Source organism: Sceloporus undulatus, chromosome 2, assembly GCF_019175285.1.
Source record: "Sceloporus undulatus isolate JIND9_A2432 ecotype Alabama chromosome 2, SceUnd_v1.1, whole genome shotgun sequence".
NCBI classification, from domain to species: Eukaryota; Metazoa; Chordata; class Lepidosauria; order Squamata; family Phrynosomatidae; genus Sceloporus; species Sceloporus undulatus.
In genome coordinates, this window is record NC_056523.1 from 189361438 (window position 1) to 189387226 (window position 25789).

At 42.9% G+C, this 25789-nt stretch overlaps 2 protein-coding genes across 2 annotated transcripts in view; one reads left to right on the top strand and one right to left on the bottom strand.

Moving 5' to 3' along the window:
- The window catches only part of G6PD (glucose-6-phosphate dehydrogenase), a 21936-nt gene extending 16808 nt beyond the window's left edge, over positions 1-5128 (top strand). The window contains exons 11-13 of the mRNA XM_042452416.1: positions 2897-2973; positions 3550-3642; positions 4526-5128. Of these exons, the coding sequence (XP_042308350.1) occupies positions 2897-2973; positions 3550-3642; positions 4526-4616 (261 nt within the window). The 3' untranslated portion in view covers positions 4617-5128. The remainder of the gene's footprint in view (positions 1-2896; positions 2974-3549; positions 3643-4525) is intronic.
- An 8-nt stretch (positions 5129-5136) lies between these two features.
- The window catches only part of LOC121922697 (ceramide kinase-like), a 32626-nt gene continuing 11973 nt past the window's right edge, over positions 5137-25789 (bottom strand). The window contains 13 exon segments of the mRNA XM_042452417.1: positions 5137-5629; positions 6269-6360; positions 6362-6463; positions 7328-7527; positions 9123-9205; positions 9320-9425; positions 10312-10464; positions 11191-11265; positions 11453-11598; positions 12696-12759; positions 12893-13021; positions 15142-15267; positions 19797-19904. Of these exon segments, the coding sequence (XP_042308351.1) occupies positions 5566-5629; positions 6269-6360; positions 6362-6463; positions 7328-7527; positions 9123-9205; positions 9320-9425; positions 10312-10464; positions 11191-11265; positions 11453-11598; positions 12696-12759; positions 12893-13021; positions 15142-15267; positions 19797-19904 (1448 nt within the window). The 3' untranslated portion in view covers positions 5137-5565.

The following is a 25789-nucleotide window of genomic DNA, read 5'->3' on the forward strand; positions in this document are numbered from 1 at the left end:
GTTTATTTATAGCCCACTTTTCCAGGGAGATCAAAGCGGGTTACAACAGAGGTACTAAACAATGTACAATTTACAACAGTATCTACATTATAAAATCTCAAACAATACATCAATATTTAAAAACAAGATAAAAATTACAAACATTAAAACTACAACAATAGCTAGCTCAAAAGTGCTAGTGTAACGGGGAGAGAGCAGATATCACAGCTTAGGGGAATGCCTGTTGGAAGAGGTAGGTCTTCAGCTTCTTCCTAAACAGGTCAAGGGAAGTAACCGAGCGGAGCTCGCCGGGAAGAGAGTTCCAAAGCTGCAGGGCCGAGTTGGAAAACGCCCTTTGTGCAGTCACGGTGTACTTTGTATCAGGAACCCTCAACAATTGCTTCCCGGCCGATCTGAGAGCACGGGGCGAATTATATGGGGAGAGGTGGTCCTCCAAGTACTCTGGGCCCAAGCCATTTAGGGCTTTATAGGTAATAACCAACACCTTGTATTGGGCTCAGAAGCGATTGGGCAGCCAATGAAGATTTTGCAGAATAGGTGTTATGTGGCTAGTCCTGGGGCATCCAGTGACTAACCTAGCTGCCATATTCTGCACTAATTGAAGCTTCCGGGTTTGGTACAAGGGTTGCCCCATGTAGAGCGCGTTACAGCAATCCAAGCGAGAAGTCACCAGAGCATGTACCACTGTTTCAAGATCCCCCCGGCCTAGGAAGGGTCGCAGCTGGCGTATCAGCCAAAGTTGATAAGTGCTCCTGACTGTCGCATCCACCTGAGATGTAAGGTGGAGTGACGAGTCCAGAAGCACCCCCAGACTGCGAACTGAGTCCTTCAGGGGAAGCGTGACCCCATTCAGGACAGTTGGACAAATCTCCATTCCCAGGTCAGGGGAGCTTATCACAAGTATTTCTGTTTTCTCTGGATTCAAGCTGAGTCTGTTTTCCCTCATCCAGCCCATTACTGACTCCAGACAGGCATTTAGAGGAGAGATGCCATCCCTGGTCACTGCATCAGTCAGAGACACAGAGAAACATATTTGGGTGTCATCAGCATACTGATAACACCGCACCCCGTGTCTCTGGATGATCTCTCCCAGCGGTTTCATGTAAATGTTAAATAGCATGGGGGACAGAATGGCTCCTTGAGGGACCCCAGATGTAAGTGCCCTCTTATCGGAACACATGTCCCCCAGCTGCACCATCTGGAATCTGCCCGAGAGGTAGGAACGGAACCACTGGAGCGCAGTGCCCCCGATACCTAACTCCCTCAGGCGTTCCAGAAGGATACCATGGTCAAGCCGCTGAGATGTCTAAGAGCACTAACAGGGACACGCTACCCCTGTCCATGCCCAGACGGAGATCATCGACCAGAGCGACCATGGCAGTCTCAACTCCATAGCCCGCCCGGAAGCCAGTTTGAAATGGGTCAAGAAAATCTGTATCATCCAAGACCGATTGAAGCTGGAAGGCAACCGCCCTCTCAATCACCTTCCTCAAAAAAGGCAGCAATTAAACAGGCTGATAATTACTTCGAATCAGGGGGTCTAGGAAGGTTTTTTTTTAACAGCGGTTTTACAGTGGCCAATTTCAAGCTGGATGGAAATCGCCCTTCCCTGAAAGATGAATTAATTATGCGGCGTAACATGGTAGTTATGGCCGTCCCCCCCTGAACTGCTAGCCAAGAGGGACAGGGATTGAGAGAGCACATTGTCTTCCTAACACTTCGAAAAATCTTGTCCACTTCTTCAGTACTCACAGACTCAAAATGATCCAGTACAATAGAGTCCACGGAGGCTCTGGAGACCTCTACTCCGGATCCTGAAAAAATACTAGCGTCGAGATCAGCTCTTATCCGAGAGATTTTATCCGCAAAGAAGTTATTAAATTCGTCACAGCAGGCCTTGGATGGTTCCAAAATAGGGTTCAGGGAGGAAGGCAGTTGAGTAAGCTCCCTCACTACCCTGAACTCCGCGGACGCAATACGTGCAGCATAGAACGAGTTCTTTGCTGCACTTATTGCCACTCCATAGGCCTTCAAATGAGAGTCTAGGAGTGCCTTGTCAGCTAAGTGCTGGTGTCTTCGCCAGTTGCGCTCTAGTCATCGCAGAACCTGCTTCCTTTCCCTGAGGTCTTCCGTGTACCAGAGCTGTTTTTTGGAAGCAGGCCTGAGAGGACGCTTGGGAGCGATACTGTGTATAGCCCTGGAGAGATCAGTATCCCAGGTGTTAGTCAGGGCATCAACAGAATCGCCGTCAGTTCCAACCATATACCCCTTTAGGGCTTCTTGGAACCTTTTAGGTTCCATCAGCCTTTGAGGGTGGACCACTGTAGCAACATATGAATTAAGAGGATGGAATTAGTAGTAGCATGGGGTAAATGGACAAAGAATTATTACCATAAAAGATTTCAGTGGAAACTCAAGATGTACCATTATTTTGCTCCACCCTTTTGCTCTCTGAAAAGTGAAACTAATGTTGACACAGGCACTGAGGGCTAGAAACTTAGGACACATTCACAAATGCCTGGCCATCACTTGACTGACATTCCCTTGCTGATTTCAAACCTGAATGTAGGAATGAAATCATTTAAAAGTATTGTTTGAAGTCAAATGGAATGTATGCCTGTAGGCATACATTTATGGCCGTTTGGTTTGAGGTGGCTTTTTTACATTTGCAAGCCCTCATTTAGCATTCTCACAACAAGGTGATAGCTTTGCCTACATGATCAGTACCTGAGGTGTTCAGACTTTTTAACATATGTTCTATTCTGCTGAAAAACCATCCTGTGCTACTGTCAGATTTTTTTATTTCCAGTGGGAGTTGCAAGAACAGAGGGTCTCATTCTCCATCTCACATGCTTTCCAGGACACTCAACCTCTCATTCCTGTTTCTTTTCAACAGGGTGTAAAGCTTCCTGATGCTTATGAGCGTCTTATCTTGGATGTTTTCTGTGGAAGCCAGATGCATTTTGTACGCAGGTGTGTAGCAAGATCTTTTCAAAGGTTCTCAGAATTAAGATCAGGCAGAAAAAAGGGAGATTTTTGTGTGAAAGAGAACAAGCGAGTGAATGACTGACTGACGGATGCCTTTCCTAAGGTATTATCAAACCTGGCAGGGGTCTTGGAACTGCAGTACACTTGTGTCAACACTTTAGTCATTAAAATGCAAGGAGGATAAAATGGGAAGAGAATTAGAGAACCATCAGTTTGGACTATACAATCCCTTTCTGATACAAATGTGGAAATTAAAAAGAAGCAGTTACCTATCCCAAAACTCTTGACAATTGTTAATTCTTTTCTTTAATTCGTTGTGTCATCTAGCACATCTTTGTTCATGGTTTTTTTTTCTTTATTCCTTTAAATAAAATTTCCATCTTTTTTAAAGCATTATGATTAAAGTCTTCTAGTGTGCTAAACATTTGAATGAGTCCTGGAAATGGAATGATTGGTCAGTCAGTGGCTGGATGGTGATTGGTATACAGTCTTTCCTTTCTTAGTAGAAACCTTTCAGATTGCTGTGTTGGATCAGACTTAACAGTGTACTCTTCTCCTCAGTGATGAGCTGCGTGAGGCTTGGCGTATTTTCACTCCACTGCTCCACAAGATTGAGGCAGAGAAACCCAAACCAATTTCTTATCGCTATGGCAGGTAAGGCTGTAACAGATTTGGGTGGGGAACAGTTTAAACTATCCAGATGTGGAAATGTAGTAGTATGTCCTTTGAAATCAGGTGTATAACAGACATACCGACCATTTATCAATGAGTAACATAAGAGCCATTTCCATCTTGATTCCTGCCATCTTAATCATTTCCAGCTTTCCCAAACTAGGGAGAAATAACTGGGGGAAATTAAATAAATAAAAATAAAATAGTAGAGCAATGTCCTTTTCAAGAGTGACCTTTCTGATGGCCTTGAGCCTGATTCTTCCATAAAATGACTCTTGGACATGCGTATGGCCTTGCTTGCCAAACAAAGTGAAAAAGATGATTTGACAAGATTTTATATTAGTGTATATTTGTAGCTCCCTACCAGAAATAGTGGAGAATTTAAGAAAGGCCTGGGAGCAAAGCTGTCCCAAATGTAGAGACAAGCTAGGCAACAAAATTTAGGGATGTCAGTGGTGTCTTACTCTGCCAACCTAATATTGTGGTAAATGTTATACTGAACGGACTGCTGAATTAATCCACTTTTTTAAAATGTGCTTTTACATAGTAGGTGTGCTAATCTATTGTAATGCTGCTCAGGAGTCGGCAGGGGGAGTATTCACATCAGATTAACCATTATACTTCACAATCGTTTCAGTGATTTTAAAAAGAAAAAGTGAGAAAACAGCATGTTGGTGAACTTCTTGATAATTTAATGTGTTATTACTGTGCTTCTTGGCCTACAGTAAGGATGAAGCCTAAGGTTGCAATAAGTTCTGGCAGAAAAAAAACAAACCAGCTGCTTGATCCAGCCAGTGTGTTTCTATGAGATATGCTTATGCTCATGCTTTTCAGAATGGTAACAGGGAGGCCTTTTATTTTCTAGCCGTGGCCCTGCAGAGGCAGATGAACTGATGAAGAAGGTCGGATTCCAGTATGAAGGCACCTACCGCTGGGTCAACCCTCACAAGCTGTGAAGGCGGATGGTGGATGGTCTTGCTTGAAGTGGTGGCACTTCCTCTACGCTTCTCCAGTCCTCTCCGCAGAAGCCAAGTTGGCCCTGCCATGTGATGGCCTGTCCTGCAGACTGCATCTGAAAAGTGGCTCCCTACTCCTAGGAGCACCTGCTGGGTGTGTAGGCGTCAAGTGCACTCCTCAATATTGTCTGGGCTTCTTTGGCAGTGGTGAAGGCTGGCTATTCGCCATCTCCTTTGCCCTCATTATGGACCTTGCACACAGCAGGTGCCTCTGTTGCCCATCTTCTCCAATAGCACTGGCGGCAGATGGACAATACGTCCCATTCCAACCTCTGCTTCTCTATGGAGAGGCCTGTCAGGATGGAGAGAGGCTGAAGAGGGTTTCCTCTCAGCTCCCACCACTTTCCCCAGCTGCACTGTTGCTCTGTCAATTGCACTAGCTCTGCTGTTGCTGCATTACTTATTACATTCCTGTTCTGTTTGTTCTGCTTCTCAGTTTTGTATAAGATACAAAATGTAAATGGAAACACTTAACAAGGCTCCCTGGTTGTATTTCTTTGGGTCATCTGAAGCTTGAGGGAACGAAAGACTGCTATGCTTACAAACCTACCAGCAACAAGCATTTATTCTGACGCTGGAGTCCCAGTGTGGCTTAATTATATAGCTGCAATGAAAGCCATTGATGATGAAACAGTTGGAGCCTGTGGTGCCACCAGCCTGCTCTTTTCAGTTCAGAACAGCAAGCAAAACAAGGGCTAGGAGATAGCACTTCTGCAACTCGGTGTGATGATCCAGACCTCTAATCCCTTTCCACGTGGAGTTTTGCACACATTGGCGTAGGCATACCAGCCTGGCTGGGTCTTTCGTGATGTATGCCTGACAGATCCTCTGCTGCAGCCACACCATTGTGTTACCCTTCCATTAAATGGGCTCTCATTAGCAGAAGTGTCTAGGAGGTACAGGGTACTTGTTCAATGCCACGGGCAAAGAGTTGGATGAGGCTCCTGTGCACTCTGAGGGAAGAAAGAGCAGAGAGGGTTAAACAGGCCTAGAAGGGGTACTGAAGTATAGTGGTCCTCAATTGAAGCCCTTTGAGGAGAACCTGCTGGCTGTATCAGGCCTTCCTTTGTCCAAATGCTCACAGTTTTATCTCTCTGGAACATACCCTGTCTACTGCAGTTGTAGTCCTAGTCACCAGTACTCATAGTGTAGGGGTGGACAAAGTGCAGCACATTGCTGCCCCTAGTGACTCAAAGCTCCCCAAATATTTAATTTAAAAAAAAAATCCTGATTTTTCACCTGCAAACTTGCCAAATCAACTTTGTTTGGCAACAGAAAAGCAGGATATGAATAAAGTTTTTATATTATTATTATATAACAACAACAACAAAAAAGACTGCGAATGCAGCAGTTTACTGCCCCATGCCCTGCAAAAAACAAAAAGAAAATTGAGCCTACATGAAGGCTGGAAGTGACACAACATCACTTCTGGTTTGTTGAAATGCAATGGTGGAGCCCCCTCTGCAGATACTAGAGTTACCCTGACCAACTTGGTGTCTCCACCAGCTCTAACTTTGTGGAGTGTTCTACCTAGTTCAATATCTCTGTGCTACAGTAGCACAACCTTTTCTCCAGTCACTCAGAGGGTCTACCTGATGCTTATGTCTGGATGATTCAAGGTCTCGCCATCACAGGTCCAGCAGCTCACGGGTGCCTTCCCTTGACAGACTCTTCGACAGAGCCCCCCTCTGTTCTGGCACAGCTGTCTCTCCTTCACAGTCCTCTATTTTTGAGGAGGTAAAACGAACAGCCCGAACCCGGTACACACTCACAAAGGGTAGGTCAAACTAAGGAAAACAGGAAAGCTTTTTCACCAGATGAAATCCAGGCCATTGTACCATTGCAACAGCTGAATGTGCCCACCTAGCTTTCTATCGCAGCTGCCTGTTGCAAAATGTTGTGTTGCTGGGAAAGGACTGAAGGCACACTGCCCTGCTCTCCTGCACTTTCTTTTGGGCAGGAGAGTGCTATTTAAAAGGCAGGTTTTAGGGTAGGTGGGGGAGACATAGCTACAACAACAGTGTTCTGTTATTGTGGCTATGTTTCCCAATGCAGGGTCTTTATCCCACTGTCTCTAATTCTCCATATCATACATACAACTAAAACCTGACTCTTGCTCTCAAAATTTATCAGATTGCATCGCTCTCATACCCTTTACTACTAACTATGCTGTGTAAGTCTGATGGGACATGAAAGTCAAAGCATTTTGAGATTCCATACTCCTTCCTACCCACTCCACCACTGTAGAAGAGGGAGGAGCTGTTGATATGGATGCTGTCTATTGCATTCACATAAAACCTTACCCATTTTTCTGAGTACAGGACCTAGTAGTCTAGACAAAATACTTGTGTACAGTTTACATTGAGACAAGGCTTCTAGTTGCCACCTGCTGAACTAACATCCCTACCATTGTGTGGTGTGTGTGGGGGAAAAGGTGGCTATGTTGTCAGTAAAAGAGATTCAGTTTCTAACATAAAACAAAAGGATGCTTTTCCTCTTGATGAGAAATAAATATATATGTTCAACATTCTTTTTTAAGTGCATGCATCTCTTATGTACAGACTTGTGGCTGCCATGGCAAAAGCCTTGACCCTCAATGAGTACAGAGAAGTAGAAGGGAACTCTGTTGTTAGGCAGGCAGCTTGTCATACCTGGTCTGAGCAATTGGTGTGTCGAGTCAGATGCCGCAGAAAGGAGAACATGGGGCATTCGTGGACCAGGATGAGGTCTGCAGTTCCGTCAGCCAGATGGGCACAGGGCGAGAGACCTTCGGGGCTTTTCGGGCAGGCACTGCTCATGCTTGTCAAATTGACTGCTAGGAAGCGGCCCTGAACTCGCTGCCATTCACCATCTGCAGAGGAAGACCAGTGAGGTGGGTAGTGGTGCAATGGAGTGAGTGAGGGCTTCAACCAGTTTTTACTGGGCCTTAGGAGCTGCTTGGACAGTGGAGCTACAAATTTTTTTTCTATCATAAATCCCCTAGCCTTGTTACTAGATAAGGAAGTATTTCTTTCCTTAACTTCCCAAGGGCTACATCCAAGCTCTGGCATTTGAACGTTATTTTCAGGGTTAAGCCCTGGCTCAATTATTAAACCCTTCTGGCAGGAGATTACAGAAGAAGAAGAACAAAATCCCATGTGTATATAACAGGCAATTAATTCCTCCTGGAGACTGCCAGAGGGAAAGTACAGCACAATAGTTTGTTCAGCTCAGAAATGAGCTGCCCAGTAAAGTTCCTCCCTTACCCAGTTACTCAAAAGAGGAAGGTAAGTAAAGCTGGTTTAATCCACTGCTACCATATTTGCAGGAAAAGGCAGGCCTACTGATACCCAGTTTGTCAGTCGTTTGTATCTGAGGTCAAAATAGAAACCTCAAGAAAGCAAGGGGGCAATAAAATATGGGATGGTGAATGGATGCTATGGCCAGCATGGTCTGTACCCGGGGTTGGAAATTGTTTCTGTACTCTAAGGAAGCTTCTGGGCATTTTAAAAATGGCAAAATGGGCAGATGTTGGACAGGTGCAACGTGTACCTTAAGAACAGGAGACATAGCTATGTCAATGTTCTGTTCCAGCTCTCTTAGGACAGATAATAATAATGTTTAAATTAGATCTGGTTTATCAAGTGATACGTACAACAAGGTCTGTTGTACAAAAACAAAAAAACCCTACCAAATTTTTGCACCATATAAATGCTGCAGATTTCTATCACCTTTCTAGTAATGAGGACTAGCCATTCACATTTTGATTAATAAAAAAAGACAAGTAGAAATGTTTAGGAAAATCCCCTTGTAACATACAATAAGTATTGGAATCGCCATGTGGCCCCATGAGTTCCAGTTCAAATAGGGCTGAAATGTGTATCCCCCTCAGTGATAATGTACATTCTGACTTATTTGTTTACATTCACAAATTTGAAGGCCAGTGTTCTTTTTTTAAAGCAAAGAAGGGATATTTGATCTCCCCTGTCTATTCAACCGCATTACATTAACATATAATCTAACCACTGTTTAATATAGTTGTGGTTCAAGAGGACTGGAACTAAATAAAACAATCTCAGATCCAGGACATCTAGGTCCTCTCTCCAGTCCGGAGCCCCTGTATTGGTGTTGACAGCTCTATGGCTGCATCTGCACTGCAGAATTAATGCAGTTTGACATGACTTTATCTGCCATGGTTCAGTGCTATAGAATTCTGGGAATTGTAGTTTGTAGTGGCACCAGAGCTCTCTGACAGAGAAGGCTAAATGTCTCACAAAACGACATTTCCAGAAATTCTATAGCATTGAGGCATGGCAGTTAAAGTGGTGTCAAACTAGATTATTTCTGTGGTGCACATCCAGGTATTGTCTCTAAATGTATACAGCTGTGCAGTTAACTGTGCGTTTTTATCCAGTCTTATTCCCAGTCAGTCAGTTGTACACCAGTTTAAATGCCCAGCTCTATTACCTGTATATTTCTGCAATTCAGGTGGCTTTTCTTCCTCACTTCCAGATGACGGATATTTACTAGTCTCTGAGCAGACCATGCAGCTGGAAGGCAGAGAGAGATGCAGTATTACAGGACGCTCGGGTCCTTTCTTTATTACCAAGCTTTATCTTTATTCTTTCAGTGGGTTCAGTTGTCCCCGCTTCCCTTCTACCTACCCTGACCGACAGCGCTTCTGATCTCGTGGGTTGGACTCTTCTGTCCTAGCCAACTGGAACTCCACTGTGCCTTCATAGCTGCGGTTACTCAGCACTGCCTTAGCTCCTGGAAGGATGATAAAGATAGGCTGGTAGTTGGCCAAAAAGTGTTGACTAACATAGATTTTGGAGGAATCTGCCAAGCAATGTAGCCTCCTGAGAAGCTCAACTGCTCCTTAGCTAAGCAGACTTTGTGACAAACAGTAATTTATCCATCAATTACATGTACTGTCATGCACACAAGCCCATAAAGGAGATCATCTATCTTTACAAAGATCCACAATTGCCAAAGGATTGACCTGGCACAGAGGATTACTTTTGAAGCTCCATGGGCTTCTTCATTAGGCAAGATGTTACAAACCAAACAGGAGGAGGAGGAGAAAAAACAATTGGCGATGTTAGTCATATGCCTGCATGTTGTTTCACTCCTTAGTAAAGATGTTATGGTGGGGAGGATATCTTTTGCAGGCAGGCTTCCTATTGAAAATCTTTCTATTGCCACATGGCCAGGAGAAGGAGGAGCCTGCCTGCAAAAGACGTCCTCCCCACCACAACATCTTTACTAAGGACTCAAACAACATGCAGGCACCTGACTAACATCTTCAATTGTTTTTCCCCCCTCCTGTTTGGTTTGTAACATCTTGCCTGATGAAGAGGCCCATGGAGCTTCGAAAGCTTGCATCAGGTATATTGTGCATTTGGGCTGGTCAGTAAAGGTATCACTGCTCAATTTTTGTTTGTATTTGTTAAATGGCCAACACAGCTACCTCTACATGTTTTCTGGTTGGAAAGGAGTAATTTCCAACCACTGTCTGATTGAAAAGCAGTAAGGGCTCTTCTGGTATTCAACTGTTGGTCCCTTTCATGACTACTGAAAAGGATTTCAGATTGCTGGAGTTATGTCTTCATTGTATGCTCTCCCTACATCAATGTACACCCCCATCCAACTATACCTGCATAGGTGTAGCGCATTGGCCCCATCCAACGGTGTTGCTCACTGGTGCTCACTACATCACCATAGAAGCCATAACCAACCAGGGAGACAGAGTACCGCAGGCGCTTTCCATTGTGCCAAATGCTGCAGACATCAAGGGGCTGGGAGTCCCCTGGAAATCATAAGGAATGGCTGGTGAGGACTGATAGATTAAAAAGTGAATGCCTCCTTCCCAAATGCAGAGCATTTCTCTGCACATGCATGGCCTTTCCTCAGATAGAAAGGGAGAGAAAGCATAGATCTATGCTTGCATTTTTTCAGCTGGAAAATAGCTGGAGCATAGCAGCACAGTTCTGTCTCCTGCAGCCCTACACACTTCTACAGGTCTCCCATATATGTATGTGTGTAGAGGCAGTTGCTAAAGGAGACACACATGCTTGTCACTGCACTTCTGAACTGGACAAAACAGGCACACTCTCACTTTTAGTAGAGGGATGGGACCATCTAGCTCTCAGGCAGGATCTCCAGAGTGTCTACAACCTGAGAGGAGCTTCTTACCAAACCCACTTTTACAAATCCCCCTACCAAGGCACATTTCAATGTCCCGTTCTCCATAGAGATGAATGCCCTGAATATAGAGTAAATAAAAATGGTGTAGTAATTTGAGTATTGGTCTAAAACACTGGGAGATCAGAGTTCAAATCCTTGTTCAGCCATGGAAATCCATTAGGTGACGTTGGGCAAGTCCCACACTTTCAGACTCAGAGGAAGGCAAGAACAAACCCCCTATGGACAAATTCTGCCAAGAAAACCCTCTAATAGGGCTTGCCTTAGGGTCACCATATGTCAGAAATGACTTGAAGGCACACAACAAGAACAAAGAGTGAAGAACAAGCACCTATAATGATGTGCAGAGCAGAGGTGACAGGGTCATTTGTTCCTACAGTAGCAAAACACACACAGTCTGTAGAACCTGGGGGTAGAAAAGGAAGACAACATAAAAAGACCAGCTCATACTCCTGTCTACCTTTTCACAAGCTGGCAGGAGTAAATCTCAAGCATGTCCCAACCCTGTTCCTACTTCCCTGGACTTGATTACTTTGTTCATAACTTTCCAAAGGAAAGGCCCTGATATGAGTGTCACAGGGCCTTCTCCTTACCTGCAGGTATGATGCCAATTCTTAGTCTTGGGGACAGTAACTCTGCCTCAGTGTCATCCTCCAGAATCCCTGCCTTTCTTTGTGTCCGATCGAGCAAGGCATGCATGACCTCATTGAAAGTACCATCACCCCCGACACTCACCAACCTATGGAATGCAAAAATTTAAGATGGTTTGCCCCAGGACCTGACTAAACCTCCCTTGTGGCCCTCTGAAACTAAAAAAAAAAGAGTTCATTTTTCAGACAGATGGCTTCAGGGACTGATCCTTCCACCTTGGGGGCAGAACAATTAAGAGGTTACTGCATGATATAGAGCTATATCCAAGGAAGTATCTCGTGGGATAATTCATTGATACTTTATACATTCTGCAGAATTAAGACACAAAGATGTTCTTGATCTGTTCCTCATGAAAGAAAATACTTTTCTTTTTTGCTGTGTGCCTTCAATTTTTTTTTCTGACTTATGGTGACTGGCAGGTTTGCCTTAGGGTTGCCATAAGACAAATTACACAAAGGCACACACAACAACTACAAAGGGCAAACGTATCACAGGGTTTACTTGGCAAGATTTGTTCAGAGGGGGTTTGCCATTGCCTTCCTCTGAGACTGAGAGAGTGCAATCAACAACCCAAACTTCATTAGATAAAATCTAACCACCACTGAAAAACTATTTTTAGGAGATACCTGCCTCCTTTCAGGCAATAGTGCTTGGTGTCAGGTTGAGAAATACTTCTGATAAGAAAAAGCATTGTGTATGTGAACAGGATTGCCCCATTTCCTCTTTGTCCTACTTTATACAAATACAGCTCAGGTTTATTTTTAGCCATTTTGATGGCTATGAAGCTGACTATATAAACGACTGACGCAAATGCAGTTAACAACAAAATATAGATGAACCCTGAGCTGATCACCTTTAATCTGTGTATCTGAGACCATACAAACAGAAACTGCTGCTACACCGTAGAATTAATGCAGTTTGACACCACTTTAATTGTCATGGCTCCATGTTATGGAATCCTGGAATTTGTAGTTTGTTGTAGAATCAGAGCTCTGTGACGGAGAAGGCTAAATATCTCACAAAACTCCAAATCCATAGCACTGAGCCATGGCAGTTAAAGAGGTGTCTAACTGCATTAATTCTGCGGTGAAGATGCAGCCAGGGTGGATGGGGAGATTGAGGCCCAAAGACCATCAGAGGGCAGTGTGTACAAGTGCAGACAAGCCCGCAGAAGGAGTCCCTTACCCATCAAAATCACAGAGGTCATGGTGCAGGATATAGTCACGGGCCTCATTAGCACGGCAGGTCTCTGAGAAGAAGAGAGAGGGCCATTAGGATTAGAAGAAAACAGAGTTTAAGCAAAGGATACATTATGCTACAGGGAATGGGGAGAGCTCCATGTTGGGAGGAAAGGGGTGCTGGTGAAGAAAAATGGGACTCACCCACAACTTGAACATAAATCCCAGCCAGGGTGAAAAGTGGGGCCACCTGATTTTGGTAGATCTCCACTGCCCGCTTACGCCCTCCAACTGGGTTGATGAAGATAAGAAGACTCCTGGGTCGTGTAATACCTGAAGCAGGAGGAGAGAATATATAGGATCATAGAATCATAGAGTTGGAAGAGACCGCAAGGGCCATCCAGTCCAACCCTCTGCTATGCAGGAAATCCAAATCAAAGTATCCCCAACAGATGGCTATCCAGCCTTGTTTGAAGACCTCCAAGGAGGGAGACTCCACTACACTCTGAGGGAGTTTGTTCCACTGTCAAACAGCCCTTACTGTCAGGAAGTTCCTCCTAATGTTGAGGTGGAATCTCTTTTCCTACAGCTTGCATCCATTGCTCCGGGTCCTAGTCTCTGGAGCAGCAGAAAACAAGCTTGCTCCCTCCTCAATATGACATCCCTTCAAATATTTAAACAGGGCTATCATATCACCTCTTAACCTTCTCTTCTCCAGGCTAAACATTCCCAGCTCCCTAAGTCGTTCCTCATAAGGACATGGTTTCCAGACCCTTCACCATTTTAGTCGCCCTCTTTTGGACACGCTCCAGTTTCTCAATGTCCTTTTTAAATTGTGGTGTCCAGAACTGGAGGTGTACAGAAAGTCACTAACGTCCACTGAGTCCAGCCTCTGGTTTTTTCCTAGTAGTCAATCACATCCCTTAGAGAGAGTCATTCACAACATTTAGAAATAGCTCTCCCCATTGTTACACACCCAACAACTGGTGTTCTCAGGTAGGAATTTAGAAAATAATGTATATTGTTTTGTTTTCAAATCTAAAAAAAAATTATTAAAAAAAAAGATCTGCAGGCAAAAGATTATTGCTTGTTTCAACAATACACAGCCTGTAAAGACTGTGAGCTTTTGGTTCCGCATTTGTGAAACGGTATTTCTTTGAGCCTCCAGTTGGTGGAGGATCTCACCCATTTTCATAATCCATTTTCATCGAAGACCTTCCTCCTTGATTCTCCGGATTAAGCCGTTGAGTTGTGCCTGAGGTTGCCGATATGGGATGTTGGGGGTTTTATGTATATTTATAGTGTTATGTTGTATTGTTTCTGACTTTGATTATATATATTTGATGTTCCACCCTTTGTGGAAAAGACAGTATAAATAAATGTTGTTTAAAAAAAGAAAAGTAATGAACTTTCAGCCTTAATTTTATTGAATATTTCCAAATCTCTCCTGCATTTTTATCCCATCTTTTGTTCATATTATAACACCATCTTTTATTATCACATCCATATTTGCACACATTTTCTGAATATGCACAGTTTTGTACTGCTTTTGCATCACTGATTAAAAGTGTGCTTATAAATATTTTTCAACTGTATGTATTTTTAGCTATTCAATTTTTTAAAAATGTACGAATACACAGTTGTGTGCAAATTTGATTTCTCCATAATGTTCTGCAAGCCTTGCAACGAATTCATTTCCAACGAAAACTGCATTTTTGCTTGTCGTGAACAGCAGAAGGTGCAAATGGATACTTTCATCAAGAATTTAACATTCTTTTCCACCTCTATTCAGCGATACATTGCTTCTAAACATGGGAACTCCACTTAGTTCAATATCCATGTGTGGCAGAGGAAAGAATTTGATTTAAAACCACTGCTGAATTTCAAATTTTATTTTCAGTGCCAGTACTACCCTTGGCATAGCTGGGGAAAAAGCAATCAAGAGTGCATTTAAGAAGATGCAAAAAGCCCTCCTTTATCATGGATAAAACATAGCTTCCATTCACAAAGAATTATGAGGGTCTAAAGGGCTAGCTTAGAAATCAAGCCACATCTATTTTAGATGCTACCTACCTTTTGCCACTGCAACCATGCCCCATCACTTAGACTTTGGCCTAATCCTGAGACCCTTAGGATCCCTTCACTGACTCCACAATACCATTTTTCAGTGCAAAACACCTATTATTTTTGGTTAAAAACCCTGCATTTGTTACTGCCAAAAAAACACTTCAAACTGATCACCCCACCTCACAATAGCAAGAACCCATCAACCCGAAGAGCTCAAAACATGACTGGAAATGATATGATGCACTTCTGGTCATTCAATGCAGCACCCATAAGAGCCAAAAATAGTCCCTCTGGGTTTTGGAGCATGTCTACTGGCCTAAAGGAAAGCAACATCTTTTGCATAGCTCCACTATTTTCCACATCCTCCAACCAGACTTGGCACTGACCGTGGTGACGAATCCAGATCTGTAGAGCATTGACCCAGCGCATGGCCATCTGTGATGTGGGTGGGGCAGTAAACTCCAGTGAGCCTAGGCTCCAACGCTCTTGCTTCTCCCGTTGTACAAAGAATACTGTGAGAAAAAGGAGGAAATGATGGACAGTCAACTGGAGTAAAACCAAGCAACACTAAACAATTCGCAAAGAGTACATGAGAGGATTGCCCAAGACAATCACTGCAATTTCTTTATGGTGCACACATTACGTTTGCGTGCAAAATTCTGTCATTTGCAGGTATTTCTGTTATCATGACTGTTTGTGTTTTCCTTGTTGCATCAAAAAGTAGGATCGGAACCCTATACATTACTTCTCAATTGTCTCCCTACAGCCAATAAGTGCAGTGGGAAACAAAGGATAGGAATTGCTTGAAGCAAAATAAAATTAAAATAAAACCTGTCTGGCTAATTGAACTTCTAGCTTCTAGTATTCTACAGAAAAGCAAGTTGGCCACCTATAATGGGAACTCACATGCATGAGGCATTCTGCACCTGCAGAGATCTTCGGAAACCTCCAAAGATGCTTTTTGGGTGGTAACCCCATCCCCTTATCTACACATATATAAACTATATATTTCTGTCAAAAACCAGTTCCAAGTCTGCCAGCAGGACTGTAGAAAGGGATGGCATGAAGAGGGAAGGAAGCTGGGTTGTAAGATCAGAGTTGACCAGACAATGAACCAGTTGCAGGTTGGCAACTTGTTCTTCTCTTAGTGGTCCCTGAGGCTCACACATATGGGAGAATACCAAGCCAAACTCACTGAGGAAGGTGGGTCATGCCAGGACTGATGACAGAAACCCATGAATTGGGAATAACCTTGCTGGTTCATGTCGCTTACAAGAACCTTAAAAAAGACACAGAACCTTTGAATATTGCACTTTCTTTAATCCCTTTACAATATTTAATTTATAACTGAAGAGAGTTCTTCCGTCTGGCAGTGAAACAAAGCTTTGGTGAGTTTCCTTCTTTCTATAAATAAAGGTTGCGGGGGGAAAACCTGTTTACAAGATTCAGGTTTTAAAAGGGGAGGAAATAATTTAGTAAGATCTGATTGAAGAATTTACAAAGGGGAACAGCAGTTTTAAAAGACATAAAGATCTTTATTATACTGTACCATCAAATTTGTCTTTAAAAAATGCTTCTCTGGGAAAATGGAATCTTTTGCCTTTTCAAAAGATAAGACTGATACTATGGAAACAGCATGAGGCTGTAAAACTGAAGAGTCTTGTCCTTCATTTTTAACCTTATAATTGCTAGATTTGTGAGAGATGGAGTTGTCTACAGGAAGGTTTACAGATGATGGAAGAGTTGAGGCATCTGAAAGATAAATTTCAAGGTCTGAAACAAGGCCTGAAAGATTGGAAATCTGAGGCAAAGAAACTGGAAGAGGCTAAGGAACTGAGAGAACTGACCCAGGCTATGAACAGCAGGATAATAAAGTGGAAGATTTGGATATATTATAAAAAAGATGTTAGACAAAGCTGCGTCTTTTCACCCTACCTGTTCAAAGTATATGCAGAACATATTCTATGGAAAACAGGCTTGGACACAGAAGAAGGAGGAGTGAAAATAGGAGGAAGGAATATCAACAATCTAAGATTTGCAGACAACACCACAGTACTAACAGAAAACATCACAGACCTAGAACAACTACAGTGGTACCCCGGGATACGAATGCGCCGCCTTACGAAATTTCCGGGTTACGAAAAAAATCCATTTAAAAAAACTGTTCCGGGTTACGAAGGTTTTTTCGGGTTACGAAAAATTTTTTTGTGCTTTTCGGCGCTATTTCACACGAAATCGCGGCTTTTCCCCATTAGCGCCTATGGGTTTTTCGGCTTGCAAAGTATTTCGGGTTACGAAAGCGGCGGCGGAACGAATTAATTTCGTAACCCGGGGTACCACTGTACTAAAGAAGATCAAGGAAGAAGGTGCAAAGGCAGGATTACTATTGAACATAAAGAAAATGAAAACACCCACGGGGACTTTACACATATTCAACCACTTTACACGTATTCAACCTAGGTAATGAGGAAACAGAAATAGTAAGAGAGTTCTCATACCTGGGATCACTGATCAGAACAGGGACTGTAGTCAAGAAATCAGAAGAAGACTAAGAATGGGGAAGGCAGTTATGAAAGAATTAGAAAAAATCCTAAAGAGCAAAGATATACAACTATGAAAGTTAGAATCATATAAGCCATTGTACTCCCTACTGCCACGTATGGATTTGAGAGCTGGACAGTTAAGAAAGAAGATAGAAAGAAAATACATTATTTTGAGATGTGGTGCTGGAGAAGAATGGTAAGGATTCCATAGCCAGCCAAAAAGACAAACAAATGGGTTCTAGAACAGATCAAACCAGAAATCTCCCTGGAAGCCAAGTTGACTAAACTAACTGTCGTACTTTGGTCAAACCATGAGAAGGCTCTTGGGAAAAACAATAATGCTAGGAAGGGTGGAGGGAAGTAGAAAAAGAGAAAAGCTGAATGGATGGACTCTATCACACAGGGCTAAAATCGAGCGTTTAAACAGTGATTATCCTGTGAAAATCATGCAATTGCAATTAAGATTTTCACACACATTGTAATTAAAGCATCATTAGCCAGGGAATAACCAGCAACAAATCAATCACAGGATTTCCCTATGAATGATTTGTTGCTGGCTATTTCCTGGATAATGATGTTTTAATCGAGATGTGTGAAAATCTTAATCGCGATCACATGATCTTCATGGGATGATCACTGTTTAAACACCCAATTTCTGTTAGGAAATGACATGTATGTGGCCACAAGATAGAGCTGTAGTGGAACCTATTACAGTTCCAGTGACAGTTGACACTTGAATTATGGAATGTTGATGCAGTCACTCCTTCTGAGAGTGTGTGTCAGTTATGACAGTTGGTGTTAGAGTAACTGCCTCTCTGTTTTGTTGTTATGGTTGTTTGGTTGGCAAAGTAACTTATTTATTAAAGTAGCTTATTTATTAAAGCCCTCGTGTAGAGTGAAGGCTTGAAGTGCTCTTGTCGTTATTTCTCAAGCCGGGAGCTCAAGGCCGTTTGCAGTGGTGTAGGAATATTTTCCTTCTTGGCCTGAATACCTTTGCAGACATCTCTTCAGATTCCTTCTCCCTGGCATCTTGTCGACGTGGTTCAACTCTGCTGGTGGTCATGGTGGACACAGCGCGTCTTTCTACGCCCCAACAATTTCCCCCTGATTTCCCTGTGTAATAAAGCCCTATGATTCTATGTACAGTTGTTTCAGAATGTTCAAATTATAACATGTGCATTGATAATGGAAATATAGGTTGGGTGCATGGGAAAATATGTGTTCAAAAAGATTGTGGTAATTAAATGAATGTTTACAAAGTGATGTATGCTACAGAATGCTCTAACTATAATTTATGGAGGGATAATGGAAATATAAGTGGTCAAAGCAATTGTTTTTGGATATTCTAATTAAAATTATAATTAAAAGCTATTGTGATCTGGGTGCCTTGTTTCTGAACTCAGAGCAAACAATGGAGCACCAGCAATAGTGGCACCAAGGAGGGAAAAACCTTTCTGTAACTGTTCTGGGCCAGGAGTTAGTTCCTTTTAGTGTGAACAATGGATCTGCCTTGTCACCCAGACACTGATGTACTGTACATAGCAGTGCCAGCCAGGCAGCGATCTGTCCTGCCTTCTCACTCACCTTCCAGGGCAGATCCATTGTTCACACTACAGTGGTGCCTCGGGTTACGAAATTAATTCGTTCCGCGGCCGCTTTCGTAACCCGAAAAGCCTTCGTAAGCCGAAAACCCATAGGCGCTAATGGGGAAAAGCCGCGATTTCGTGTGAAATAGCGCCGAAAAGCACCAAAAAATTTTTCGTAACCCGAAAAAACATTCGTAACCCGGAACAATTATTTCCTATGGGATTTTTTCGTATCCCGGAAATTTCGTAACCTGGGTATTTCGTATCCCGAGGTACCACTGTAAAGGGAACAAACTCCTGCACACTCTGAAGAAAATGGCAAGTTTTTTAAAACCCAGGTTAAGGTGGTATACACTGAGCTTGGTGTGGATAGGGTTACATATGGTATCAGCATATGCCACTTTTTGGAAATGGCATCAGATTCACTTGTGTAGACAAGGCCCAGGAACATGAATGAATGATCAGGGGGTCAGAAGTTAATAGTCAGCATCAGATTCACTTGAGCTGGAATGACCAACAGAGCATTTAGCTTAATGGTCTTTGACCAGAAACAGGATTTCACACATTAAGAATTCTTGGCAGATTCTCAGCCAGTCTTATCTGAAATCCTGCCAAGGAAGAAGATTCTTCAGCTGCTCCTGGAAGCATATGCCACTTTTTGGAAATTCTGCTTGAGATGTAAAACCACATGCCAGATAGTCTTACTTGGGGCGGCTATGGGCCTGAGCCTACAGGACTGGAGCAGAGCAGTTGAGGACAAGGGTTCTTGGAGATGTCTCATCCACAGGGTTGCCATGAGTCAAGTTTGACTCAAGGGCAGTTAACAACAACGACAATGAAGCATGAGAACTAGCCACCATCATGCAGACTCCGACTCCCTCAAAGCTAACTGTTTTGACCTGTCTTGCTCACCAGTGAAACGGTTTTCATTTCCTGCGGGGCCTGTGGCTTCCTTTCCACTGCTAGCTGCTCCAAGCTTCACAGTAACCATCTCCTGGGTAGGGATGCAGAATCCTGGGGCTGTGTGTGAGAGAGAAAAAGAAAACAACATACATTTCTAAGAGACCTCAAACATCTGTGTACTGGGACTCAAAGTGCCTTACAAGTTATTAATCCTAGTACAAATTTAAAATATGCAAAAATATCAGAGAGAGATATGTGTACGTTATCTGAAAAACAATCTATAGCATTAACGTCATTTTCAAATTCATTAAAAGACAGACTATAAAAAAAATCAGCTAGTCAGCACACCAACACAGTTAATTCCTGAAAACCTTTTGGAAAATAAATAGGAATATTTTTGACTTGCCAATGGAAGAAGAGCAAGGAGGGAGCTTGCTCAGACACGGAAGCCCACTGGGTGACTTTGAGCAAATCATACACTCTCAGCCAAGAAAACACTTGATGGGATCGCCTTAGGATTGCTGTAAGTTGGAAATGACTTGGAAGCACACATGGAACAATAAACATGGACAGATTCATACATGTACCTGCTCTATAAAGATCTATTCATAGGCAAGTCAGAAATACTTCCTCCCCCTTTTCAACCAGATCTCTCATTATTTTTTCATTCAGAGGACAAGATTGCCATCTTGTTTTCTCCAAAATATCACATCACATTCTGAAAGATTTTACATTTACACCAAAAGCCTTTTTCCTGTATGGGAAAAAAGTTTTTGATTACCTAATTGCTGCTAGCAGCTTTTGAACATATGCAAAATGTCTTTCCTTTTCCCCTTTAGAGGAATGTATATTCCGCAAACCCTTTGTCTTTTCTATTTAAAAACCCATTTTACATAAAACAAAGAAAAACACATATTTTTATCTTGATTTTTAACATCTTCCAGGTCTTGAAACTAATCAGGAGGGTATGAAAATTCTGGTCAGTTCAGTAAAATTCTAGACAGATAGCCCTTAATAGAGGCCCATGAGGTGCTGAACAAGCTTCAGTTTCTCAAATTACATAAATCCTGTCTCCATGATGTGGTCTGGAGAAGGCCTGAACCAGAATAACCAGTTGAGTCATCAGTGACCTCTTTGCTTTAAGGGAAGCCGGTGTGAAGGAAACAATGCAGAAGTGGCCACATATGTAGTATGTACGAATCATAGAGGACACATCCGCTCTCTTAGCTCTGACCTCCTCCACACACACCGACAAAGATCCAAACTCATTCCTCCCATACACTCTCTAGACCTCCATGCATCAGGGCATCTAAGCCAGGCCAGCCTCAGGGAAAATATGACGTGCACAAGCAGCATGCTTTTGGGTCAACTCAGGTGTAGCATGTGCCAGTGGCTGTTTGTGGCAGCACTTTCACCATAGCAGCAGAGGGAAAGCCTGTTACAGCATCCCTTCTTTTGAGGAAAGGAATAGCTGGGGGTCTGATACTACAGAAAGGCCCAGGCAAGGAAAGTAGATTATAAAGACAATGGAATGCAGAAGTCAAGAGAGTTGGAAGGACAAGGAAATACTGTTGCTCCTCTATATCCACAGATTCTGCACCCACAGATTTCACCATCCATGGCTTGAAAATATTTTTTAAAAATCCAAAAACAAACCTTGATTTTGCTATTTTACTACCCCATTTTGTATTATGGAACTTGAGCATCCACAGGATGCTCAGTGGGATAATGGGATTTTGGTATCCACAGGGTTCCTTGAACCAAACCCCAACAGATGCCAAGTGTCCACTATACAGAGTTTTAAAAAAAATATTACTATATTATTATTTTGTGGGGTATTGCTCCCAGAATCTCCCAAGCAGATCGGCCAGTAGCACAGTGGAGCTTGCCAAAACTTTCTATTACGCTGGTAAAACAGGACCCTCTCCTAAGGAAGAGTCAACCATCCTCACCACATGTCATTTTCCAGAAATCTAGAATGTCGGGCTTCTATATTCTCTGTCAGGATTTTGTTTATTTGAACTTCAGACACCCACCTAATTCTAAAAACACTACAACATAGGTCCCAAACAGACCAGCAGTAAGCGCTCACTTGGGGGCGGTTTGGAGGCATGGTGTTTAGATGGCACATGCATGCCCCCAAGCCAGCATCATGCCGCCTGCCCAATCAGACTGAGGGCAGTGATGTGGTGCTCCAGCTACACAGCATTTATACGCTGCACGTCCCAGGAGAGCTGCAAAGCTCCTCTTTTGCTGCCTCTTTTTGAGCTGGCTAATAGCCAGATCAGGGCCATGACGTACAGTTGCTGCGGTCCCAATCTGATGCTCAAAGGGGCTGTGTCACGTCGCCCCTTTAGGGCAGTCTGTTTTGGCCCAGATCCACTACTCATATAAAACATAGGGTGCTGTGCCAAGCAACATTTTAGGTACACATCGCCATCTCCTATTCAGTAGTAAGTCAGTATAAATAAAGTGTTGTGGCTGAGATGGGAAATATTTACCAGTATATACTTCAGGCGATATAGGAGCCAGACTTTGAACCCATCCAGAGGAAGTCTCTCTATGCATACATAGGAGATTGCTGCACTGCTTTTCTCCAGATCTGGGCAGGGACTGAGACCAGGCTAGGACCATCTTGTACCTGACCGGGATTTCTCCCATTAGTTTGTTAAGAATGGAAAAGCCCCATTTTTAGCCAAATACAGGGAAGTCCTGATCTAGTATGGGATGCCTCCAATCTGGGTACAGAGCTGAGCGATAAGACACAGTCTCAGCCCGTGCCCAGATTGGGAAAAAGCAGCCACTGCGATAATCTCCTATATCTCTCCCAATATAACAGTCCTATACGACTGAAAGATCATAATGGGACTGAGCGATGCTATCATATATAAGACTCAGCCTCCCATCTACATGACAGCAATAACTGCGATTCCACTTCATTCACCTTTCAAAAAATGGAGATCGCTCTCATCACACTCTTCCTCCTTGCAGATATCACTTGCTTTGAAAAACTGAAGGAAAGATCTAAGGATGCCTCAATCCTAATTTGTTGCTGGAAATCCAGAAGAGCAGCTACAGGAAGTAGAACTGGCTACTCCAACTTCCAAGCCTTGCTAGGTTAGTTATACTATTTATGTTAGTGAAGAGGACGGACCTGTTCCACTCAGTTGTGAAGAAATAATAATGCCAGCAGGCTTGTGTGACCCTTGGGCAGCCCAGGGCTGTAGTAAATGAGACCACCAGACATTACTACAATGATCCCCGTGGCTATCACTGCACTACAACACTGCTCATGAAGAGATCAAAATTCAGAGTGAGCCTGAGGTTATTGTGAACAAAATACTACAGAAATATATATGCACACAATTAAGTTTTAAGGAGGAGATGTTATGCTTCAACCTGCACTAAATACACAGTTCATATTACTGTTCACAGTATTCATATACATAGTTCACAGGATTTTGAGCACTGGAATATATACAAAACAGCAAAAGCAGACTCTGTCTGCACATCAAATCGACTTCTTGCCTCTCTCAGATTCTATAAATTTCTCCCTCATTATCTGGAGCCAATTTATTTCAAGAGGTAATATGGGTAGGACTTTTTCTAGTTCCCTTTCATATACAGAATCTTCCACTAGAATTAGTATTGTTGTACATTATTGTCTAATCTGCATATTGGCACAGATTGAAACTTCAAGGAGATTTATAAAGAAACTACTTTCCAAAAATTAAATTCCATAAGAAGGTGGCGGGTGGGAGAAAACCTCACACTAGACAGTCTCTGAAAAAGTGCGTCTACACTGTAGAAATAATGCAGTGTGACACCACTTTAACTCCACCCCACAGAATCCTGTGGTTTTGTGAGGCACCAGGACTCTGAGTTGTATAATTTATTTTTGTGAGCAAGCAAGAACAGAGAGAGTAACAGTACATTTAATTATTTTAGCTTTGATCGTGATACTAGTGCCTTAGAGTGTATCTACACTGTAGAAATAATGCAGTTTGACACCACTTTAAGTGCTGTAGTTCCATCCATTCAAATCCTGGAATATGTAATTTTACAAGGTCTTTGGCCTTCTCACAGCACGCAAACGGTGTTGCCAGAAGCACCACTATGGCACCACTGCCAGGATTGATATATTATTTTTGCTCCTGAGAGGGAGAGGATCGTTGCTGTGGCAATGATCCGGGACAAACAGGGGCGATGGTTCACCACCCGCCTGTCAAGCCCTAAGAATTCCGTCTGGAGTGGTATGGAAGTAGGCCAATGGAAGGGTGACACCATGAGTTACAGCACTGGGTGACGCCAACCCTAGTGACACCACTACTATTGATATATGGGGGGGAGCACATATACTGTGGCCTGACTAGAATTACATGTAAAAACAATTTCTGATAAGCTCAAAGCAGCTTTCTTCAACAGGTGTAATTATTAACCCTGTGGAGGAAGCTATTCTGGCTCTATGTGTAGAGGTCATTCACTCTGTTTATCACTTGCCAGCAAGAGCATGTCAAAGATTAACCAAGGCTGCATTTAGCAAAACATTTTATAGATGAAAACTGGGATATAAGTGGTCCAGTAACATTACAGCATGGTCAAAATGGCAAAGTTATTAATAAGGACGATAAGAACACACAAGCTAGGAGAGGCTGCAGTACATTGTTTTTGCCTGAGTCTATTAGGAAAGGCAGAATGATACACCCTTATTCACCCAGTTAATTGAGTCCAAACTATTTTTGGACTACACTTTGAACTCAGTTTGCAGCATTTGAAGTAAGCCAAAGATGAAGGGGGAAAGTGGGATGAGAAGAGAGAAGCTGGGCCCTTTTGTCCACTTAGCTTGGACTGGGCATCCAGACAATACAGCGTAATTGTCGGACCATTGCCGCACAATGCATTCCATGCTACCTGATTTTGGGGGTAGTGGGAGGAAGGGGGGATAATTTTGATATTTACATAAAACATAATTTCAGCTCTGGCCTATCCAGCATAGACAGGCAAAGCACTGAAGTTTTTCAGAACTTCTGTTCCTCTCAAGAGTCTTTACAGGTTCAGCCAGTTTTATCATTTCCTGTTGATTTCTCATGAGACGTTAGAGACTGTCAACTGCACCTATACTATATTCCACTCTGTGTGTGTGTGTGTGTGTGTGTGTGTATCCATGGCATTACTGGAATATTAATAATAATAATAATAATAATAATAATAATTATTATTATTATTATTTATATACCGCTTTTCTAATAGATCAAGGCAGTTTACAAAAATGCATAAACAATTACATAACAACACATACACAACTTAAAATTCATCCCTTTACCTCACATACCCAATCATCAAATATGGTAGCATTATTTGCTGTAGCTACCAGGATTATGTATTTATTTTATTCATGATTTTAAAATAAATTGTTAATTTTAAAGGCATCTCAAAATATTTTCTGAATGAACAGTTTGTTATAATTCCCAAGTGGGTCAAAAGAGACTACAGGGCTCGACAGACCACCCCGAAAGGGTGGGCTGGAGCCGTCTGTTTTAGTTCCCAAGGGAGCCAAACCATGCGGCAGCCAAACCATGCGGGCTCCCTCCACACCAAAATGAACCCGGAAAAAACAGGTTCTTTTTGGCACATGCAGGCGCCGCCATCATTGCACCATTAGCAGACTGGTGGCCCCCGTGTGGACAGGAGGCCACCATAATGGTGGTATCCATACGGAATAGGGTTTGGGAGTGTGCGGTTGGTGCACGCTCCCAAACCCTAGAATCGGCGCTGCCGCACCGCTTTCCGCCCATCTGTCACAGGCCTACATTATGTCTAATTGTGTTACGTTGTATTATGGATGACTTTTATGACACTAGCTACCCAATTGTCATGGCCTTTGGCTAAATAAAATTAAAAGGCTAGCTTCAGAGTACAGCCCCTAGAACAGCCTTTTCTATCATTATTGGTTAGACTCCCTAAACCAGGGGTAGGCAACCTGCGGCCCGCGGGCCGGATGC